The sequence below is a fragment of the Punica granatum genome, chromosome 8 (genome assembly GCF_007655135.1).
Source record: "Punica granatum isolate Tunisia-2019 chromosome 8, ASM765513v2, whole genome shotgun sequence".
Classification (NCBI taxonomy): Eukaryota; Viridiplantae; Streptophyta; class Magnoliopsida; order Myrtales; family Lythraceae; genus Punica; species Punica granatum.
The window spans coordinates 23,385,556-23,405,393 of NC_045134.1; the positions used below are offsets into that span (position 1 = coordinate 23,385,556).

At 43.1% G+C, this 19,838-nt stretch overlaps 3 protein-coding genes and 1 long non-coding RNA gene across 8 annotated transcripts; 2 read left to right on the forward strand and 2 right to left on the reverse strand.

Moving 5' to 3' along the window:
* The first annotated feature begins 1,482 nt into the window (after positions 1-1,482).
* Positions 1,483-7,157, forward strand: LOC116186954 (transcription factor PIF1). 2 transcript variants are annotated; one of them, XM_031515512.1, is made up of 9 exons: positions 1,483-1,911; positions 2,006-2,106; positions 2,215-3,082; positions 4,182-4,280; positions 4,380-4,445; positions 4,547-4,612; positions 5,408-5,779; positions 6,030-6,114; positions 6,628-7,157. In XM_031515512.1, exons 2-9 carry the CDS (start codon positions 2,024-2,026, stop codon positions 6,630-6,632), a joined length of 1,644 nt encoding a protein of 547 aa, XP_031371372.1. In that variant the 5' UTR covers positions 1,483-1,911; positions 2,006-2,023; the 3' UTR covers positions 6,633-7,157. The 2 variants fall into 2 exon arrangements, with proteins under 2 accessions (XP_031371372.1, XP_031371373.1); XM_031515513.1 differs by having other exon boundaries at positions 1,484-1,901.
* Positions 7,158-7,169: 12 nt separating this feature from the next.
* On the forward strand, positions 7,170-7,754 carry LOC116186957. The gene is made up of 2 exons (XR_004151951.1): positions 7,170-7,344; positions 7,441-7,754. It is a non-coding gene; the product is annotated as an uncharacterized LOC116186957 (long non-coding RNA).
* Positions 7,502-10,979, reverse strand: LOC116186956 (zinc finger HIT domain-containing protein 3-like). Of its 4 annotated transcripts, XM_031515515.1 has the most exons (8): positions 10,181-10,979; positions 9,970-10,094; positions 9,766-9,797; positions 8,980-9,021; positions 8,584-8,670; positions 8,248-8,336; positions 8,020-8,124; positions 7,502-7,898 (listed from the first exon to the last, which is right to left on the reverse strand). In XM_031515515.1, the coding sequence occupies exons 2-8, from the start codon at positions 10,047-10,049 to the stop codon at positions 7,797-7,799; spliced, it is 537 nt and encodes a 178-aa protein (XP_031371375.1). In that variant the 5' UTR covers positions 10,050-10,094; positions 10,181-10,979; the 3' UTR covers positions 7,502-7,796. The 4 variants fall into 4 exon arrangements, with proteins under 4 accessions (XP_031371375.1, XP_031371377.1, XP_031371378.1 ...); XM_031515517.1 differs by lacking the exon at positions 10,181-10,979 and having other exon boundaries at positions 8,584-8,743; positions 9,970-9,989; XM_031515518.1 differs by lacking the exon at positions 8,020-8,124 and having other exon boundaries at positions 7,502-7,968; positions 9,970-10,979.
* Positions 10,980-13,531: 2,552 nt separating this feature from the next.
* LOC116186955 (26S proteasome regulatory subunit 4 homolog A) lies at positions 13,532-15,816 on the reverse strand. The gene is made up of 6 exons (XM_031515514.1): positions 15,266-15,816; positions 14,860-15,105; positions 14,577-14,746; positions 14,283-14,499; positions 14,050-14,190; positions 13,532-13,794 (listed from the first exon to the last, which is right to left on the reverse strand). Exons 1-6 carry the CDS (start codon positions 15,740-15,742, stop codon positions 13,711-13,713), a joined length of 1,335 nt encoding a protein of 444 aa, XP_031371374.1. The 5' UTR covers positions 15,743-15,816; the 3' UTR covers positions 13,532-13,710.
* Positions 15,817-19,838: the final 4,022 nt, after the last annotated feature.

Here is a 19,838-nt window from a genome sequence, read left to right on the forward strand (position 1 = left end):
GATACCATAAAAAGTCTAGGATATGAAATTGCTTAATTTCATTAATTGAATAAAATGTACAGAGCTTAGACATATACACTCGTGCCTTTTTAGGTAATCGGAAAATTTAACAATTACAAAGGAATAAAGATTGAAAGTACAACCCATAATATACGGAAGAATATCGAGGAGGATCAAATCTTGTATTCCAGCACCTTCATCCTCAATAGTTATCTCGAGCAAAGACGTGTCGTACGTAAGATCACCTCCTAATGGATGATTCAATCATTTCGGACCTTTTCTGACACTTATTAAACTTGTACGTATACCAGAGTCGGAGGATTTTTTTATTTGTGACTGAGAAATATGAAGAGACCGTACGAAACGGATTGAAGTGAAGATTGTCCCTCAATCGAACAGATGCTCAGAGCACGTCCATGTCCTCGGAGAAGGCACGAGACGTCAGCAGGTAGCCCTCTTCGATTCCTCTGCCCAATTCTTTAGTCCATTCCCATAAAAAAAGCACAAAGAAGGAAAAAAGAAGAGGAAAGAGGAGAGAAAAATAAAGGCAAGGGAAAACACAACAAATTGGGTTCTTCGGGACGCGCCCACCAAACATATCCCAATCTTCGGCAAAGTTAGCGTTGCATTTGCTCTCCTGACCAGCAGGAGTGTAATCGAACCGAGCCGATTCGAATATTGCTTGCTGTATTGGCTCGAGTTTGACCACGCGGCATTCTCGTGACATCCGCTTGATTAAAAGTGATGCTGGTTTCTTAAACTAAGTCGTGTTCGAGTAGCCATGAGCTACAGCTTCAAAACTTGAGCTACAGCAGTGCGAAGGAAAGGAACAACTATCACCAGTCGATAGGTAATATATATAGTAGAAGTCCGACTAGGCTTGAGAATAGTTTAAGTGATTATATATCGACGAGCTCGAGGGAGGTTGGACATACTATCAAGTCTAGGTACTGCACAAGCTTGGACAAAACAAGTCAGAATTCAGACGTTCCTCGAGAGCAGCTAGCATGACAACCGTCCGGGTCCTCCATCTGCACTTCTCGCGCCTTCGTTTATCCATTGGGAACTCGTGGAGTTTTAATACAAGTGTGAACTTATACGCCGTCGGCTCACTGAGTGGCTCGTTACTGTCGTGTATGGTTTTGAGTTAGTGCAATTGACGAATAAAACCATGGTGGATCAATTCAAGCGGTTACTCCGCTTGAACAAGATTTCGAATTCGAGTCATTGTGAATGCAAAAAATTTATCCTTAGTAGGCTGATCCGCTCGACTGAATTAGCCATGATCAAATTGAGTTTTCGAAAATCAGGGTGACATCGAAATTTTTTTTTTTTTACGAATAAAAACAAATCGAGACGGGAAGGTAAGGGGGAGGAAATCCTTTTTATAAATGTTGGATCTCGGAAATGGAGTGCATCGAGTCGGGTACAAGATGTCAAAATCGTATTTCGTCCCGATGCCCTAATTTGTATTCTCCATCTCCCGTCATCATCAGTTCAGAGATAAACAGAGAGGTAGAGAGAGAGAGAGAGAGAGAGAGAGAGAGAGGGAGGGAGTGAAAAACCAAAAGAGGTAGGGGGAGAGAGAGAGAGAGAGAGAGAGAGATAGAGAGAAACCTTATCTCTCTGTGCTGCTAGGCATGGATAATATTACTTACAATACATATATGCATAATAATAAGGGGAAGGGGAAGGGGAAGGGGAAGGGCAACATTTAATTTTGACCCCATCCCAACATAGAAACAGCAGAAAATCTTCCCCATTTCCGTCGATTCTTCCATTCAATTCATTGCCTGCTCTCTTTCGTTTCAACCCAACCCTCCCCAATTACTGCATCATCGTCAACATCTTCTTCTTCTTCTTCTTCTACTAGGTTTAGATTTGAGAGTGCTGGTGAATGAGTGAGTGAAGGTCAACTGAATTGAGTCCTTGACACCCTTAATCATCACTGCCACGGTTTGATAATTGGATTGAGACTGACTGGTTGTTTTGCTAATCTGTGTAGTGATCGATCAATAGGAGAATGAGTAATCACTGTGTCCCGGATTTCAAAATGGATGATGATTACTCAATCCCGAGCACGGCCCGCCAGAAGAAATCCACCATGTGAGGGGATTCAGAATCCTCTGCCATCTCTGTGATTGAATTGAATTGTTTGTATTGTACGTTTAAGGGAGAGAGTTCGGTTTTTTGATTGGCTTTGGCTTTTGGCAGGGGTGAGGACGAGATCATGGAGCTGCTGTGGCAGAACGGGCAGGTGGTTATGCAGAGCCAGAGATCCGGGAAGAAACCCTTGGCGTCGGGGTTCGCCGGCGAGCTGATTTCCATGGATCAACATCAAGGGGTACAGGAGCAGAGCTGTCAGCACAGCCACCGGCAGCAGCAGCAGCAGCCGCCGCCGCCGCCTCCGAACCTCTTCATGCAGGAGGACGAGATGGCCTCCTGGCTCCTCAACGACACCCCGTACGACTTCTGCTCCGAACTTCTCTACTCCTCAGCGTCCCCCAGCGTCAACCCCAACGCCGCCGCCGCCTCCACTGCGACCCCGACAACGACCGCCACTACCGCGACGGCGACTGGGGGCGCCGTACGTGCGCCTCAGGCGTCGGAGCATCGGCAGTTCGTGCCGGCGCCGAGGCCGCCTATACCGCCTATACCGCCTATACCACCTATACCGCCTTCCAGGAAGCTGGAGAACTTCGGGCACCTCTCGCTGTTGAGCAGGCACAGGACGGAAGAATCGGGACCGTCCCACTTGAATCGCGCGGTGAACGAGTCGACGGTGGTGGACTCCAGCGACACGCCGGGCGCGCGCACCAGGTCGAGGGCGTCGGAGGCTTTTCCCTGCGAGGCGTCGCGCGGGACCGTCGGGGGAGGGGCTCTGGCGGCGGCGGCGGCCTCGTCCTCAGGGGGCGGAGGCGGCGAAGGGGAGGCAACTGCGTGCGAGGTGACGGTGACGTCATCTCCAGGCGGATCCAGCGCGAGCGCGGAGCCGCCATCTCAGAAGCCGCCGCCACTACCGCCGCCAGAGGATCGGAAGCGCAAGGCCAGGGAAGCTGACGATGCCGATTACCAAAGCGAGGTGAGTCAACACCTGATCAGTCGCAGAATTTTACCTGTGTGAAACGTGGCACGTTTCTATTGGCTCGTAATACTAGTGCCCGCCATAGCACCTGATAATTCCTCTCTCGACTTGGGCTCTCCCTGTGTACCCTAGGCGAGGCGACCTTAGGGCAGGGCAGTTGGTCAGGCTTGCATGGGGACGCCGATGGGCGGTTACACGTGGCAACGGCGGGAGCGTAGGACCTGACATGGTGGCATAGGTAGTCTCTCCTGATTGGTCAGTGATGTAGGTTAGCAGTGGACACTAGCGCAGTGGATTAGAAAATCTTGGGAGGGATAACGGAAAATTTAATAAACAAATTAAGGTGGATTTGTGGAGGGGGAGGGGTGGAATGCTGACGTACCCTTGACGGCGCGTATCGCTGGACTGGCTTCCTCGTCCCATTTGCCCTGCTCGTGTCTGTCAGCGATTTTTTGGCATGATATTATAGTTCCCGTTAGCAAATTTATCCCGTCCTGGCCTGGCGTTTGGGGAGGTCCAGCAGGTCGGGAATAGCTTAATTCCTGCTGCTGTTTTGGTACCGGAATGGCCCTTGGCTGTGAGATCTCTAAGTGCCTGCCGATGACCGAACCGGATTTTTGTCTCAGTCTCGTGGTTTCAATGAAAAAATAATAGATTATAGTATCCCATGCTCAAATTAAATAATTCCTCGTGTTGGTTGAATCAACGTGGGATGTTCTTCTTTTTAATATATATTATATTATATTATATATATTTTTCGTTTCTTTTGTTATCTTCAGTGGTTTATGTGAGAATGAGTGACATGTAAGTTATGGGCTCATGGACCCATTTGGTCATCTTGCATATGATCATTGAGTGTCAATCATGCACTCTGTTGCCACTAACAAACCAGTCGGAGTAGCCCGGCAGTAAGTCCGTCTGGGACCCGAACAAAGAGTATTCCCCTCGAAAATAGAATGTCTGTATAATAATTTTAACAGTAATGTTAAATGCCTGTATAAAGTATAAGCCGTGTTATAGATATGGCGTATAATGTAATGAGTTTGTGAATTCTGCACTCTTGACTGTGTGTGACATTCTATTGCTTATTCTGAAGGATGTTGATCTTGAGTCTGCTGAGGCAAAGAAGCAAGCACGTGGTTCATCATCAGCAAAGAGATCCCGTGCTGCAGAGGTCCACAACCTGTCGGAGAGGGTGTGTGTGATTATTTATCTTAACAAGAATTTGGTGGCTGTTATACTTTGTTTGGGATGATTTGACTTGATGAAGTGAGATATTGCAATTCGTGTGCAGAGACGTCGAGATAGGATAAACGAAAAAATGAGGGCTTTGCAGGAACTCATACCGCATTGTAACAAGGTTGTCTATCCCTGTTATGTTCAGTAGTGAATGTCTGTACTCTTTGTGATCTCTGATTGGTGAGTGGTGGGATCTCACTGTTTTGTCCTTGTATCTTTCAGGCTGACAAGGCGTCTATGCTCGATGAGGCCATAGAGTATTTGAAGTCTCTGCAGTTGCAAGTGCAGGTAGGTGGAAGCAAACTGCTCTTGATATAATTGTCTCCAGTCGGAGCTCTGTTTCATTTAAGAAGTATTGTCGCTTCTGTTACTCATTAGTGTAAATTTTTCATAGGATTGTTTGTGAATTTACTCACGATTGGAGCGTCATCTTTCCCTGCATTCCCTTGCTGGCATATATCCGGATTTCTGTACGTTATTCCGGGATTATGAAGTTCCCTTTACTATCTAATGCACATTCATCCCTCACTCAAATCAAAGCTGCACACCTTTCTTAAAATTTTTGTACATTCTAATTATTTTCTTTTGTGAGAGACTGAGTTCTTATGGGTGCCATATATATACTGCTCCAGAGAGAAACCTATCAATACTTGGACCTTATGGGCTTCTTGTAGATTTTAAGTCTCATCATGGCCAGTATTCTGTTTTCTTGAATTTATCCTCTTTTTTTCCTGAGTAACCTTTGTGTCTCAGGTAAACTATTACCTCGTATCACATTTGGCTTTATCAATTTCTCATTTCGACCAAGTTTTGGAATAAACCATCGATAGACAGGATGGTTTTCTTTACATTTGATCATACTATCACATAGATCCTTAGATATGCACGTGGAGGACCTTTTCCCAAGCAATGTGTCAAGAAGAATTCATCACTTAGCTAATATGGAATAACGGACTTCCAAGTCAGGGATGACCCGGTCCTTGAATGGAGAATAGACTCCCTTTCTTCCGCTATAGCATTCGTGATTGTCAGTTATATCAAATTTAATATTTATAAATTGCTTACTTAAAACTCTCTCTATAGATGATGTCCATGGGATGTAGCATGGTCCCGATGATGTTCCCTGGAGTTCCACAATACATGCCTCACATGGGCATGGGGATCGGGATGGGGATGGGCATAAACCGACCCATGATGCCCTTCCCCAATGTCTTAGCTGGTTCTCCGCTGTCAGCACCTGGTGCTACAGCCCACCTAGGCCCGAGGTTCCCTATGCCCGCCTTCCACATGCAACATGTTGACCCATCGAGGGGTGGCGTTGGACTGAGCCAGCAGACGGATCCCATGCTGAGCTCCCTCATGATGCAAAACCAAAACCAATCTCGGATTCCCAACTTTGTGGATCCTTACCAGCAGTACCTCAGCCTCCAGCATATGCAGTTGCAACCTCAACAGGTACATCAATTTACCTCAGTTCCATATGTTTTCGGTTCAGCCATCGGGAAAAGGGAAAAACTGCAAACAGTTTCCATGCATTTAATATTTTCGTGGTTAATGCATGTAATTACATATACAACACACAAATGTTGGAGTTTCCTTCAAAATCTGTCAATTTTAAGGCTTGAAGAGCTTTGTAGTCTGTCCTTGCAGTATCTAGCTAGATCACAAATTGACTGTTTGTTTTCCCCTTTCCGAACCTTGGCAGAACCACAATCAAGCTGCCCAGCAGCAAGGTACAAGCAAGCCTAGTACCAGCAAGGGAGCTGAGAATCTTGAAAGCCCGAAATCAGGTAATTAATACCAATTCTTCATTCCTATTTGTTACTGATACCGGTTACTGAGTTAACTTCTTCATTATAATGCGTAAGTATGATATTGATTGGTAGAACTGAGGAATAAATTCTTATAGCTAAAAGAGGGTATAAAAGATGGAACCATTTTAAATGCTTACGTAAATGTCGTAGCCGAATTTCCCTGGTAGTGGTCCACAGGTTCTGGGACCATTTGATGATACCTATTTCTCATTGCAATATAAACCTATGAAGGGTAAGGGTAAACTGTAGGATTTAGTGCTCGTCATTGCCTTAGATATTGGGCCCGTCCTGATTAGATGTGTGAACTCCTCCTTATCACATACTTCTCTTCCATCCCTTTCTTTTCACAAGAAATATCAGAACCACCAAAAAGTGAAGTGGTTCCCGCCCGTCATGTCGGTCGGGATTTGATGGATCCGGTCTAGCGTACGAAGTCATGTTTTCACTGCTAAATATCTGATTATCTAACTTTTTTGTGTTCATCCACAGGTTGATGTTCTGTATAGTTGAACTTCATGGGCCCCGTTGCCGCATAATTTTGTAGCCTACAAGAGATTAGAGCATACCGGACGCCGGAGAGCTGTTTGCTTCTCCTGCCTATAGCATTAACACAGCTAACATGTAATTATTGTACACGCCTAGTAGAAGAGAATGAGATGTAGTCTTATTCCAGCATTTGCTTGAACATCGGAACGTGGCAACTAAGCTGAAAGGAAGGCTCGTGGATTCTCAGTTTGATATCCACGGGCAGCTTGGGGTGATGCTCGCGGAAATGAAGCAGCAGCTGCAGATATCTCGTTATAGGAGAGGCAAGTTCTGATCTGACGACCCACCTATAACCTCAGAAAGCTTGCGATCGATGAAATGCTCTTTATCAGTTTAGATATTCAATTCTTCGGTTGATTGATTACTCATACTCGTTTCTGACCTACAAATCAATAAGCTCGAGACAAAATGCTTTTTATCGTTTCTTGAGTTAGAGGTGTTCCTCATCGATAATGGTTCAATGATCTTTCAAATGCTTGAATAGATTCCTATGGAGGCTTCCTCAAAGGATGGGCTTGTCGTGTATTTCTACCTGGAATCATGATCAACTTGATCGGATATGGGCGATTAAAGGAAGACGGCCACCTTATAAGCTCGAAAAATTTGTGAGATTTTTGCCTGCGCTTCCTGGGACAAATACTTGTGGGCAACTCTTAACAGGTCAATGGGGTTTTCATATTCACCGTTTGAATTAGTACGGAGGCTTTGAGTTTTGCAGCAGCAAGTGGGAACTCTCTCATGTTAACTGTTTTGCAGATTTTCCAGTCATACTCGAGAGACTAGGGTGATACGGTGTGGAATAATGGGCATGGTGTTGGATCAAACCTAGCATCTTTATCGTTAAACTCCCCATATTTTCAGAGATAGAAAATGGAAATTACCCGCGAAAGCAATTCCGGGAAGCAAAAGCTTCCAGTAACCTTCGGATCTAGTGTTTTTGATCGAGCATCTCAGAGCCTCTGTGATCACAGTTTGCATCCTCAGGGTATTGCTGAAAGCGTAAACTCTTCTCAGAAAGTTCTTATACATGTCACCGGGAGGACATTTTCTCCCTTTTCTTTTGCTGAATACAATGAAAATACGCTTAGGTAGCACTTCCCGACTGTGATCTTTCATGCACAATGTTTAAGCACGGAATTGGAATCGTTCCGAACCAAAACCGGCACTATGCGATTCTCCTTAGGCTTCAGAAAATCCCCGAGAACTTCAACATGCTGCCACCATGATGAATCATTAGTCACGAGGAGTGCTGGCTCCATTTCATGGGTTTATAGCAGATAAGATCTGCAAAACCATCACACAAGATGTTCGGTTAGCTTTCATATATATGACAACCTTGCACGATGCACCAATGCGTAATACGCATTTTGTTCCAATAGGAGGGAGTGCCTTGTCCATAAGTGTCCGAAACACATCCCCTTCCATCGCTTTGTCAAGTTCCTAAATAGAATGTAATTCAGCCGTTTCAGGAACATAGTTGAGCATGCACTTAATAAATTTTGTTCAAAACAAAACACCAGCTGAGATGTCCTCCAAGAAAAAGATATAAGAAAGTTCCCTTACAGTCTCTGCATCTTCCGAAGAATCAATCTTGCGGATACGTCTCTGAAGGTCTTCGTTTTTGACAGCATTGCGAAGTTCGCTACAAGCAGCTGCATCCGAAGCATTTATGAATTTTTCGACTTCCCAAGCCGTATAGCTCTAGCCTTAAGCGAGATGAATCAGCATGAATAATTAAATGCGTCGATAAAAATTTATGGACTCAGCAAATTGATGCCCAAATATAGCAGATCCAAATTTCATGCAAAAATATGCTTATCATAAAAATTACAGAATGCTGATATTGTACGAAGAAATGAGTATCGATATTTAGTTCTGGGTTAAAAATGAAAAGCTCACCTACGGATTTGAGCTGCTCCTGCAATGCTACCTCACTCGGGTCGTCAACCCTCAAGGGCCTCTCTTTAGACTCTTCTTGATCAATCACTGGTTCCCACAAACAGAACTTTTTGCTCTTATGGAAGATTATCAAAGTGATTTGTACCTCAAACATCACACACTGTAACCAGAACAAGCGGGAAAGTCATAGAAATATATTTTTACATGTCAAAAGAATTTTTCATGTGATTTGTAAGGGATGAATGAGGGTCCCTAAACTCAATCAAACAGATTATAGAAACTAAATGGAAAATAGAAAGAATGAAAGGCACTACTTTCAACAATCTGAAAGAAAACTTCAGGTAAGAGTACTTTGAAGACAAAGCATAGAATTTCAAAGAGAAGCGAGGGACTTACTTGGTTTCACGACCGAGGGTGTGGGCTCTGCGCATGGAATTTCTGCAACAAATTGAAATTAGAAAAGTTTGACAGCAGATACAGGCTTATCCCTCATTATAAGTTGCAATTTTGACAGCAGATACAGGCTTATCCTCATTAGAAAAATGTTCACCGAGATGACTTGAACAAGTCTCCGACAATGGAAGCTCGCTCTAATGATGCTCCCAAGTTATTCTCTCTTCATTTAAATCACGACTCTGACTATGTAATATGATTACTCTCCAATTAATTAGCTGGACCTACAAATTGTACCCAAATGTTCGGTAGCAGTTGAAACTCGAAAAGTTATGCATATGGAACATAGCAGGCTGCAGGGGGACTCTAAGGGAAACGTATCAAAGTCAATTGACAACTATATAATCTAAGATCATTCTCCACTATGAAGCACGCTCTTTTATCTATCTTCAAGGAATGCACTAGGAGCAAAAAAGAGCCAATTTTGCCTAAGGGATGTGGTGCATTGCAACGGGGATGTATCACCGCTTGTTAAATTACCGATAGTATCAGACTGAAGTGTCTGGTATGCATAGAAATGTTAAGTTTAGATCTCAGCCATCAACGATATATATAGCGATATGGTAGGTAAATAAGATTCCCAGCAATTTAGACCAAATTCATAAAATTGACACTTCCTCTATATTATAAAAGTAACAGTTAACAGGAAAGACTCAATCAAAGGACTACAGTTCTCCCAACAAATTTGCCAGAAGGGAAGACAAAGGATGAGAAAGCAAAAGATGGTACCTTTGTGTCTCTTGAAACAGGCCAGGGAACAGCTGCAGAAGAGACAGCAGCAAACAAAAGGGCACTTGATTAAACAAAAAAAAAAGGGGCTCCAAACAACCAACATAGCAAGCTTTCCTCTATCCAAGCATTCAGTTCAGACTAAAAAAAAGAAAAGGAAAAGGGAAAGTGGGGGATTTCCTGTGCGTTGTGTTTGGTGCTTACTAAGGTAAGTAACAGGAGGGGCACTTGTACTTGGATGGCTCCTGACAGCAAACTTGACACTGGAGAGCACTAGCAGCCATATCACAGGACAGGACAGGACAGGACAGGATGTCGCTTCAACTCAACTGGGAAAGATGAACATATGATTTTGTTAAGAAGAGAAGCAGCTGAGGGGAACCCAACCCAGATGACTAGTACAAGAACAGCCTACCCATGGTCCTGCATTCAGCAATGAGGTCTTTAAGGACCAGATTGGGAGAATCAGCTCCCACACCCATTCAATAATCAATTTTACATCCATTTCAACAATCAGTCTCCTAATATTCAGGTTAGCTGCAAGGGAAGGGCCCTCTCGTAAGGCTTGAAGTTCAGCGACAGTACTTGTGGTGGCTGTTCCCTAAGTTCATGTGATAGCCTGAAATCAATCTGCCAAGTTGATCTCTTATCAAGCCCCTTGCACCACCTCGCCCTGGATTTCCCTTCGAAGAGCCGTCCGTGCCAAGCTTAGAAAAAGCCTTCAGGAGGGACCTCCCATCTAATATGCAATTCAGTTTTGCCGGCATTGGACAGAGGGCTTCCTTGAAGCCGAGAATTCAGCTGCCACTTGAAGAATATAGGTTCGAAAATTCCCAGGAAGCGGTTTGTGTGAGAAGATGATCATAGAGTTTCTGTTCTTCCAGAGACTCCATATTGCAAAAAGGAGAAAATGATGCCCCACTCCATGCCTAGAGCAGAAGAGAATGAGGAAGATATATTTGTGCAGAGCCAACTGTGAATGGGAGATAGAGAAAGAGGCGCCATTTCCACATAAACCAACATCCAACACTGAAAATGGTCGCCCCATCAATAGAGACATCCAAGTTACCATGACGTAGGCGAGGTCGAGTGCGCAGATCAGAGATATAGCCGTTCCCGCAAAGACTGCGAGAAAAAAAATCTGACGGGTGGGGTAGCTGAGAAGACGAACCCAAGTGGCCTGCACAAAGATACAATCACGCAGCACATGAAGGGTAGTCTCGGCGGCTGCATTACACCGAGAACAAAGAGCAGCCGAAGCGAGGTGACATTAAACGCGATACTCATTAGTGAGGAGACTGTCATGAGCAGCTAGCCACAAGAATTGTCGAATACATTGGGGTCCTGGCCAGTTCCAAATGAACTTCCACAACTGATCAGGAGGCTGATGGAGGGATCCGGTGAGGAGGTCATAAGCCGTTGAAACAGAGTATTCAACCCAAATCCGAACGAGGAGGAGAAACACCAGCAATATGTAGCAGAGTTGAATTGTCAATGAGGTGCTAACTGATCCCAACCAAGTACCATCAGCAGATACAAAGTGATCGAGGTGTCTGTTGCGAAAATCCTCCAAGAGTACGATGATTTCCGACCGAGTGAATCTTACGGCAATTCGGGGGATGGCCCCAAACGAAATCCCGACAAATTCGTTCAATATCCTGACATACATTGACTGGCAATCTCATTATCTAGACGAGCGTGATCCGTCCCGCCATGTAAGGGATTCAATGCAGACTTTGATGGGGATCAAATGGCCGGTCATGTACGTTTATCTTTGGACGTTCAAGCGGAGGCTCGTTTACTTATGTTTTCTCATATGACTCTCTTGTCTCCAGCTATTGGGGATCCCATTTCCGTCCCAACCCAAGATAAGCTTATTGGTCTATACATGCTAAATCGCCGAGGTATTTGTGCAAATAGGTATGATCCATGGAATTGCAAAAACTATCAAAAAGGAAGAATTTATGATAATAACTGGAAAAAAAGATCCATTTTTTGTAATTCGTATGATGGAATTGGGGCTTATCGACAGAAAATAATCAATTTAGATAGTCCTTTATGGCTTCGGTGGCGACTAGATCAAAGCGTTATTGCTTCAAGAGAAGTTCCCATCGAGGTAGGCTTTTTCCAAATCGACTTTGATAGTCATAAATCCACCGCCAGCTTTCATACGACCCATTGAGTGAATAAATTCTTCGGCGATGACGGTGTTGTCCTGGATATGTCGTCGGGGAACAAAACTAGACTGGCTGTGGGAGATCAATTCCGGTAAATAGCGTCGCAGGTGATTGGCGATGAGCTTAGTAATAATCTTATACGATACCTTACAAAGGCTGATAGGCTGAAGTTCTGGATGGAGATCAGATTTGAAATCTTTGGTATAAGAACCACGAGCTTAAAATTAACAGCAGCCACCTTTGCCCATTGTCAAGAACATCCTTCACGAACCTGAATAGAGAAGGAAATATAACATCCCGATTAGCTTGATAAAAGACAGCCTGGAATCCGTCGGGTCACGGGGACTTGTCAGCACCCATACCAAAGACCGACCTGCAAATCTCCATGGAAAGTCCGGGAAAACAGTGAGACGTCCTAAGAATGCTGCTATCCCCAGAGGTACCATACGATGTCCCGAAAAAAATCCACGACCATGGATCGGAGGACCTGCTTCATCCGAAATCCAATCCCCATTCAGACCTTGCAATGTCTCGATGCGAATGCGCTTTCGTTTGATGATGGTCTTTGTGCGAAAATATTTTGAATTTCGGTCGCCGAAGCGAATCCAGTTGCTTCGAGACTTCTGGAACCATAATATCTCCTCCTGAGTCAAAATTTCATCCAGTTCTCTTGATATCTCGAGCTCAAGCTTGGACAGAAAAAGGATCTGGGCCATGTTGCAAAGCACGTTGAATACCAGCAAGGCGTGCCATAGCGCTGCGTTTACGATGATGAATATACCCAAAAAAACAGTACGGTTCAACTGCTGTACTTTGGAATGGCAAATCCTCAAGATTCACCGGTAACTCACCGTAAGGCCAACAGCGTACACTTTCACTTGATTCGGTAGAGTAAATTAGGATATTTCTATTAATTACTCTTATCATATGTATCATAAAGCTTTCCGTTTTGGGATAAATCCTGTGTATGATTTTGCTTCATTTAGCAGAAATCACTGATGGATAGTTGTTAGATCCCAATTTTTATAAATGTAGAATCTTCATTGGTCCTTCAACGGTGGTTGTTTCCCAAGATTTGTTGACAATCCTTTTTGAGACATTATCCAATTTATCTGAATTCTTCCCCTTTACAGAAGTCAGATGTTGTGATGAGGTGATATGACGAGCATTATAGAGGACTCTCGGCTTAACAACGGCCACTTGATACTCTTTCACTCGATTCGGTGCGGGGCCACTATCCACGAGCTTCTGTCCACATGACACACCCATGAGGGTGCAAAAGTGAACGCTCGCGAGCATCAAAAGATCGGTCCTTGAGCACCTGAGAGTATCCCTGAGCGTGCATTAGTGCTCAAGAGTGCCCAGGCATGCTAATGCTAATCAGCGTCCCCGTGAGGGTTCTTGTTCATAAGCGTCCACGAACTTCCACGAATGCTACTTTAATGGCCTTAAGCATCTACGAGTGTTCATGAGCACTAACGGCAGCACTCCCATGAGAACCATTAGATTAGAGTGACAAGGCCACGTCCATGAGCATTCCTATAATTAGAACCATTTTGGCTTCCTTGCAGAAAAGTTCACATTGTTAGTTGCATCTTCCAAATTCACGATTGCTCGTTTCTTGAATCTACTTTCGATTCCAAATATAGGAGCGGACCGAATGGATGATCCCTTCGCTAGTCCGTACTTTCAATAGCAAACGGAGCTGACTTGTACAAAGGTCTAAAGACCAAAAGAAATGTCTCTTCTTAAGGGGAAAAGAGTTTTATCACATATAAAGTCCTTCAGGGACACCCTCTTTCTTCTTGAACATCACCTTGTCCTTCGCCTTCTTGAAGTCTGCATGAGTCACCTGAAAGAACAGCACAACATCCGCAGGTCATACACTCGATCAACCATCCCGATTATCACAAACAGATGCCCGGGAACAAGCAGAGCACCAAAAGGCAAAAACTACTGTTATAGAAACCTTTTAGACCCGATGCTCGTATTATTCAGTATGCAGCAGTAATATTTCCATGACTAATAGCATCAGATTGGTGTTATATAAGACACGGTCCGGTATAGAGTCAAAGTTAAGATTAAAGAATCAGCAGATTATTCCCACCTTCATTCGGCGTTCTCTTAAAGCAAGCAACCCAGCTTCAGTACAAATTGCCTTTATATCAGCTCCCGAGAACTCGTCCTTCGTCATGACAAACTCCTCGAGATTCACATCATCAGCCAATGTCATCCTCGACGTATGAATCTGGCTCAGAAGCACATACGAGATCAGACCACCAAATGGAACTACAAATGGAATACTGAGTTCTTTCAGATGATCATTCATATCCAACCGACCTGAAAGATGCGCCTCCTTGTTTTGATATCAGGAAGTGGGAATTCGATCTTCCTGTCTATTCTACCAGGGCGAAGCAGCGCAGGGTCAAGACTATCGATTCTGTTTGTAGCAAGAATGACCTTGACATCTCCCCTCGAATCAAAACCATCCAGCTGATTAAGCAGTTCTAACATGGTCCTCTGAATTTCTCGCTCACCACCTGAGTGCGCATCATATCTACAAAACAAATACGACTCATGGAAATACCGAATACACCAGGAATCAGCTGTGCTACTGAAATACCATAGACTTACCTCTTTGTACCAATTGCATCAATTTCATCAATGAACACAATCGAAGGAGAGAGATCATCAGCAACCCTGAACAGTTCCCTCACTAATTTTGGGCCGTCACCCAGGTACTTCTGAATCAATTCACTTCCAACAACACGCAAAAAGGTTGCCGACGTAGAGTTTGCAACCGCCTGGATAACACAGATGATTCTCAAAAACGCGACTCCCAAGGAAGGGAAAAAATCAATGTAGGTAGCCATTGAAGATGCCAGCGAACATGAGTCATTAAAACTAAAAGGCATACCTTTGCAAGTAAAGTTTTGCCAGTTCCGGGCTCTCCGTACAGTATAACTCCCTTCGGGGGCTTAATCCCAATATCTTCATACAGCTCGGGATGAGTCAGGGGAAGCTCAACCGCTTCCTTAATTTCCTGTATCTGAGCATCTAAGCCACCAATGTCGGCGTACGATTCCAGAGGAGCCTTCTCGACTTTCATCACCGATACCATCGGATCAACTTCATCCTGAAGAAGCCCTACTACCGAAAGAACCTAGAAGAACACAGCATCACATCAGCCCAAATCTCTTCATCTCAAAACAACAGCTCAATTGAACACCAATTTCTGTAGCATCAGAAGCAACAAAGATAAAGAATTTCGCTCAATTAAGAATCAATCAACAAATCGAACATAGTAAAGATGAACATTTGACCTTGTTATGCATCAAAATGGCGCAGCCGGGCTCTAATTGATCCTTGTCCACGAAAGAAAGGATCCCAACGTAGTACTCCGGCCCGACAGAGGACGAAACGATTGCGTGATTCTCGTCTATCAGCTCCTCCAAGTTCCCGACGCTCATTGGTGTCCCTCTCAGGTCATCGACCTTCGACCGGTCCTCCTCCGCCTTCTCCTCCTGCGGCTTCAGACGCTCCTGGTTCGCCACGAACTCTTCCTCCATCAGCAGGTAGTCCTTGATCCGATCCAGCTTCAGCAGCCGTAGCTTGCACTTGGTGAGGGGCGTGACAGTCGGGAGCCTGGCGGCGGCCTCGGGCCCCTTCTGCTTCCGCTGCTTGCGGCCGACGCGGGACGGAGGCGCCGCCGGCTCGAACTTCTTCTCCTTCTTGTCGGCGCCGTCCTGCTTCCGATCGCCGGGCTGCCGGTGCAGCCCGCCCGGTGTGCCCTGCCCCATTATCAGCGAACTCTGCTTTCCTCCACGAGAGAGAGAGAGAGAGAGAGAGAGAGAGAGCTCTACTTGTTTGATTAGTCGCAGGGGAGAAGCTGATGAGCTTCAGAGGGGGTGGAAGAGCCGATCATGGGCCATGGGCCCGACAACCCGGCCCATAAATGAACGGGCCTTGGAAAATAGGCCGACATCTTTTTGGCCCAGCGCGAATTGTCGTTGACCCTGTTTGGTTCAATCGGATGTAGACCCGGAATAAGAATGGCGTGGAATCGGATTCGGAATGATGAATCCCTGATATTGTTTTTGCTAGCCTCGTGGATTTGGTTTGAACTCTGTTATTGATCCTCCTAGACGTTTCCTCCTTTATCTCGAGCCGTGAATCCATTTCGGCTTGGGTGAGCTTATGCAGAAAAATTTTACATGTGACTGTCAGTCTTATCGTGTCAAAACAGTGCCTAAAACAATGAGCTCAATCTTACCCGTCCATGATCGCTTATCGGAGAATGGGGACGGTGAAGTGAATCAATGGTCCAGTTAATGGCTTGGCTTGGCCGGCTTCTAGCACGCTGTTACCTCGGCTATTGCTTGTTTTCAAAACGAAAATTTTGGGCAAGTGAAGATGACAAATGTCTTGCTAACAACGAGAGATGCTCATGGACAAGTAATTGATGATAGGAAAACATGATCTGTTGAAATCTCACTGATGAGAATCAAACATATTTTTTCTTCGTTTTGAGTCGGGGATGAGTGTCTTTGCATTGAGCATCCAATCTCGAAAATGTGATTCTTGCCTTTCCTGCTTTTATGTGACGACAGTGTTTAGTTTAACAGCATTGATTGTAGAGGTTGGCTGACCGAAGACAGAGGACTTGAAGTGGCTCTGAGAAGTGAAATAAATTGCTCTGATTGCTACGCATCTCCTTCAACCCTAGTAGCCATGCTGGTAAGTTAATTTCGATATTTATATGAATCGAAATATAATTAAGGAGATTGTTGTATCATTAAATTTATATGAATGACTACAAGAAGTATCATCATAAGAGGTTGTTGCTGGATATATTTACAAAGATTTAATCAACAGATTTATAAGTATGTACTTTGTATTCATTTATGTCTCAATGATGGGGCTGGGGGTCATCAGGATCGTCGAGTTGTTTCAGAGATCCATGGTCTACTGGATCTACGTGTATCGATCTCCTATTTTGAAGTATAGGTCCAACTTCATATACCCAGACCATAACTGATGTGCTTCAGATTGCAGCCCAACATGTATTCGAATTTTCGAGTCCAAAAGCGTATTCTAGAAGACTCAAGAACAAGAATTTGGCTTAATTAGATATTAAGTTTCCTATATTACTATGATATAGTTTCCCTTAATTACATATTAAGTTTCCTATAGTTATGATATAGTTTCTCTTAATTAGATATTATTTCCTATATTAGCTCGAGTCAGTAATCTTAAGTTTCCTATTTTAGATTGTTTCCTTATTATATTTTAGGAAAGTAATCTAGAGGATATCAGATATCAGTTTCCTATTTTATAGTCCAGGGGGTGTCTTCCCTCTATATAAATATGCACCTTATTGTAAGAGAGAAAGACAGAGACTTTGATGAATATTTGAATGAAATTGCTTTGAGCGTTTCTTCTCTTTCTTATCTAAACAAGTTTCTTGTTTAGTGGCGAAAACCCCGATTCTTATCGTTCTTCCTTGAGCGTGGCGAATCAACTCGACTTTTCTTACTCGTGGCGAGTCATCTTATCGAGTGAGTTTTGTTGGTTCTACCCTCCACCCTTCTTTCTTATCAATTTCTGGTTCGTGAGCCTACCTGACTTTTCCAAGACGTTTGAAATCGAATATGATGCATCAGGAGTTGGAATTGGAGCTGTTCTTATGCAAGACAAACGCCCAATAGCTTATTTCAGTGAGAAGCTAAGTGGTGCGAGTCTGAACTACTCGACGTACGATAATGAGTTTTATGCTCTGATACCTAATGATAGGCTCACGAACCAGAAATTGATAAGAAAGAAGGGTGGAGGGTAGAACCAACAAAACTCACTCGATAAGATGACTCGCCACGAGTAAGAAAAGTCGGGTTGATTCGCCACGCTCAAGGAAGAACGATAAGAATTGGGGTTTTCGCCACTAAACAAGGAACTTGTTTAGATAAGAAAGAGAAGAAACGCTCAAAGTAATTTCATTCAAATATTCATCAAAGTCTCTGTCTTTCTCTCTTACAATAAGGTGCATATTTATATAGAGGGAAGACACCCCCTGGACTATAAAATAGGAAACTGATATCTGATATCCTCTAGATTACTTTTCTAAAATATAATAAGGAAACAATCTAAAATAGGAAACTTAAGATTACTGACTCGAGCTAATATAGGAAATAATATCTAATTAAGGGAAACTATATCATAGCTATAGGAAACTTAATATGTAATTAAGGGAAACTATATCATAGTAATATAGGAAACTTAATATCTAATTAAGCCAAATTCTTGTTCTTGAGTCTTCTAGAATACGCTTTTGGACTCGAAAATTCGAATACATGTTGGGCTGCAATCTGAAGCACATCAATAACAGGAAGCAGGCTCGATCTGCTGATATACAGTTCGTACCTACGTGATATATAATATATTGAGTGATGTAAATGAAGTGATCAAACTATGTCTTTTTCATTTCGTAGAAACCATGCGTACTGTTCGCAGTCTATGTATAAGTGTTACTGTTCTTGTTAGTTTTTACTTCATTTGAGTTATTTATGTTTCGTTATTATAGCTGACCGGTCAGTCGTGTATACCTCGCTGAGACGGGGAGGTACTTGGACATTGAGCCGTCGATTGACATTATAAGATAATTAGTGAAGATCAGGCCTCTTCCTCCACTCTCGTTTATTAGGTCCAGATAATAGGTGGAAATTATTAGAAAGAAATTAAGTTAACCGCAATCTCCATTATTAATAAAAAGAAAAAAAAAGTGGCATAGGGGTTGTTTGCAAATGGAGTTGTAAACTCAACTCCATTCCAACTATATTATATATATATATATATTTAATTGGTTTGTAATAATAATGTGGAAGGAGAAAATAAAAAAAAGTAATGATTGTATTAAATTATGGGAAAAAGTAATGAATAGTTGAGAGAAAATAATGATTGTATTATTTAATTGTGAAAAAAATAAATAGTTGAGAGAATTTAATATTAAAAATTGAATTGAATTGTAGTTAAGATAAAAAAAATTAAAGAAAAATGAAAAAGTAATAATTGTGTTGTTGAATTGAAGATAAGTTAGGTTAAATGGAGTAGAGTAAATTGAGTTAAACTCCAAAACCAATTATTCGCAATTTTTTCCAAGACATAATAAAGAATTTTTTTAAAAAAATTTAATTCATTGTTATTTATTTTCTCTCCCATAGCCATTCGACATTGATAAGTAACATATATATCTTTATACATTAACAGCCAGGATGTGGACTTTACCTTTGTTCCTTGTTTTTGGGACAAACTTGAGGGTCCTACTTAAATTATTGAGTAAAATGTAGTTTGTCCATTAACCTTTAAATTTAGTAGTAAAGTGCCTCCTGACCTTTAAAAAGTTGCACTATATCACTCGACTTATTCAAAAAGAAGCAAAATGCACCTCCGATGACTTTTTCGACCAAATATTAATTCAATAATTTCATATATCAAGAAATAATTTCAAAAACTTAAAAAGAAAAAAAAACCGAAAATAAACTATGAGAGGAGAGGGAGAAAGGGGCGATGGTGGCTCGTATAAAACAAATCTCTCTCTCTCAAGGAGGGATACGAGAGAGATCTGAGATGATTAAAAAAAAAAAAGAAGCTATAATGTTTGCGTGTGTATGCAATTGCAGGTCATGTTCTTCTTGCTGTTTCCTTTCCATCTTCTCTTGTCTCTTTGGGTTAAGGGTTGTGGAAGTGAGGGAAGCATGAGGTGTGAGTCAGGCCACACAGCTGTTGAACATGACCAGCAATGGCGGTGGCCTCAGATCTGCTTCCTCTTCTTCATCTTCTTCGAGAGGGCTAGCCGCTAGCATTCGGGGCAATCATGGGCTTGGGGTTCCTCACCCTCTGCTC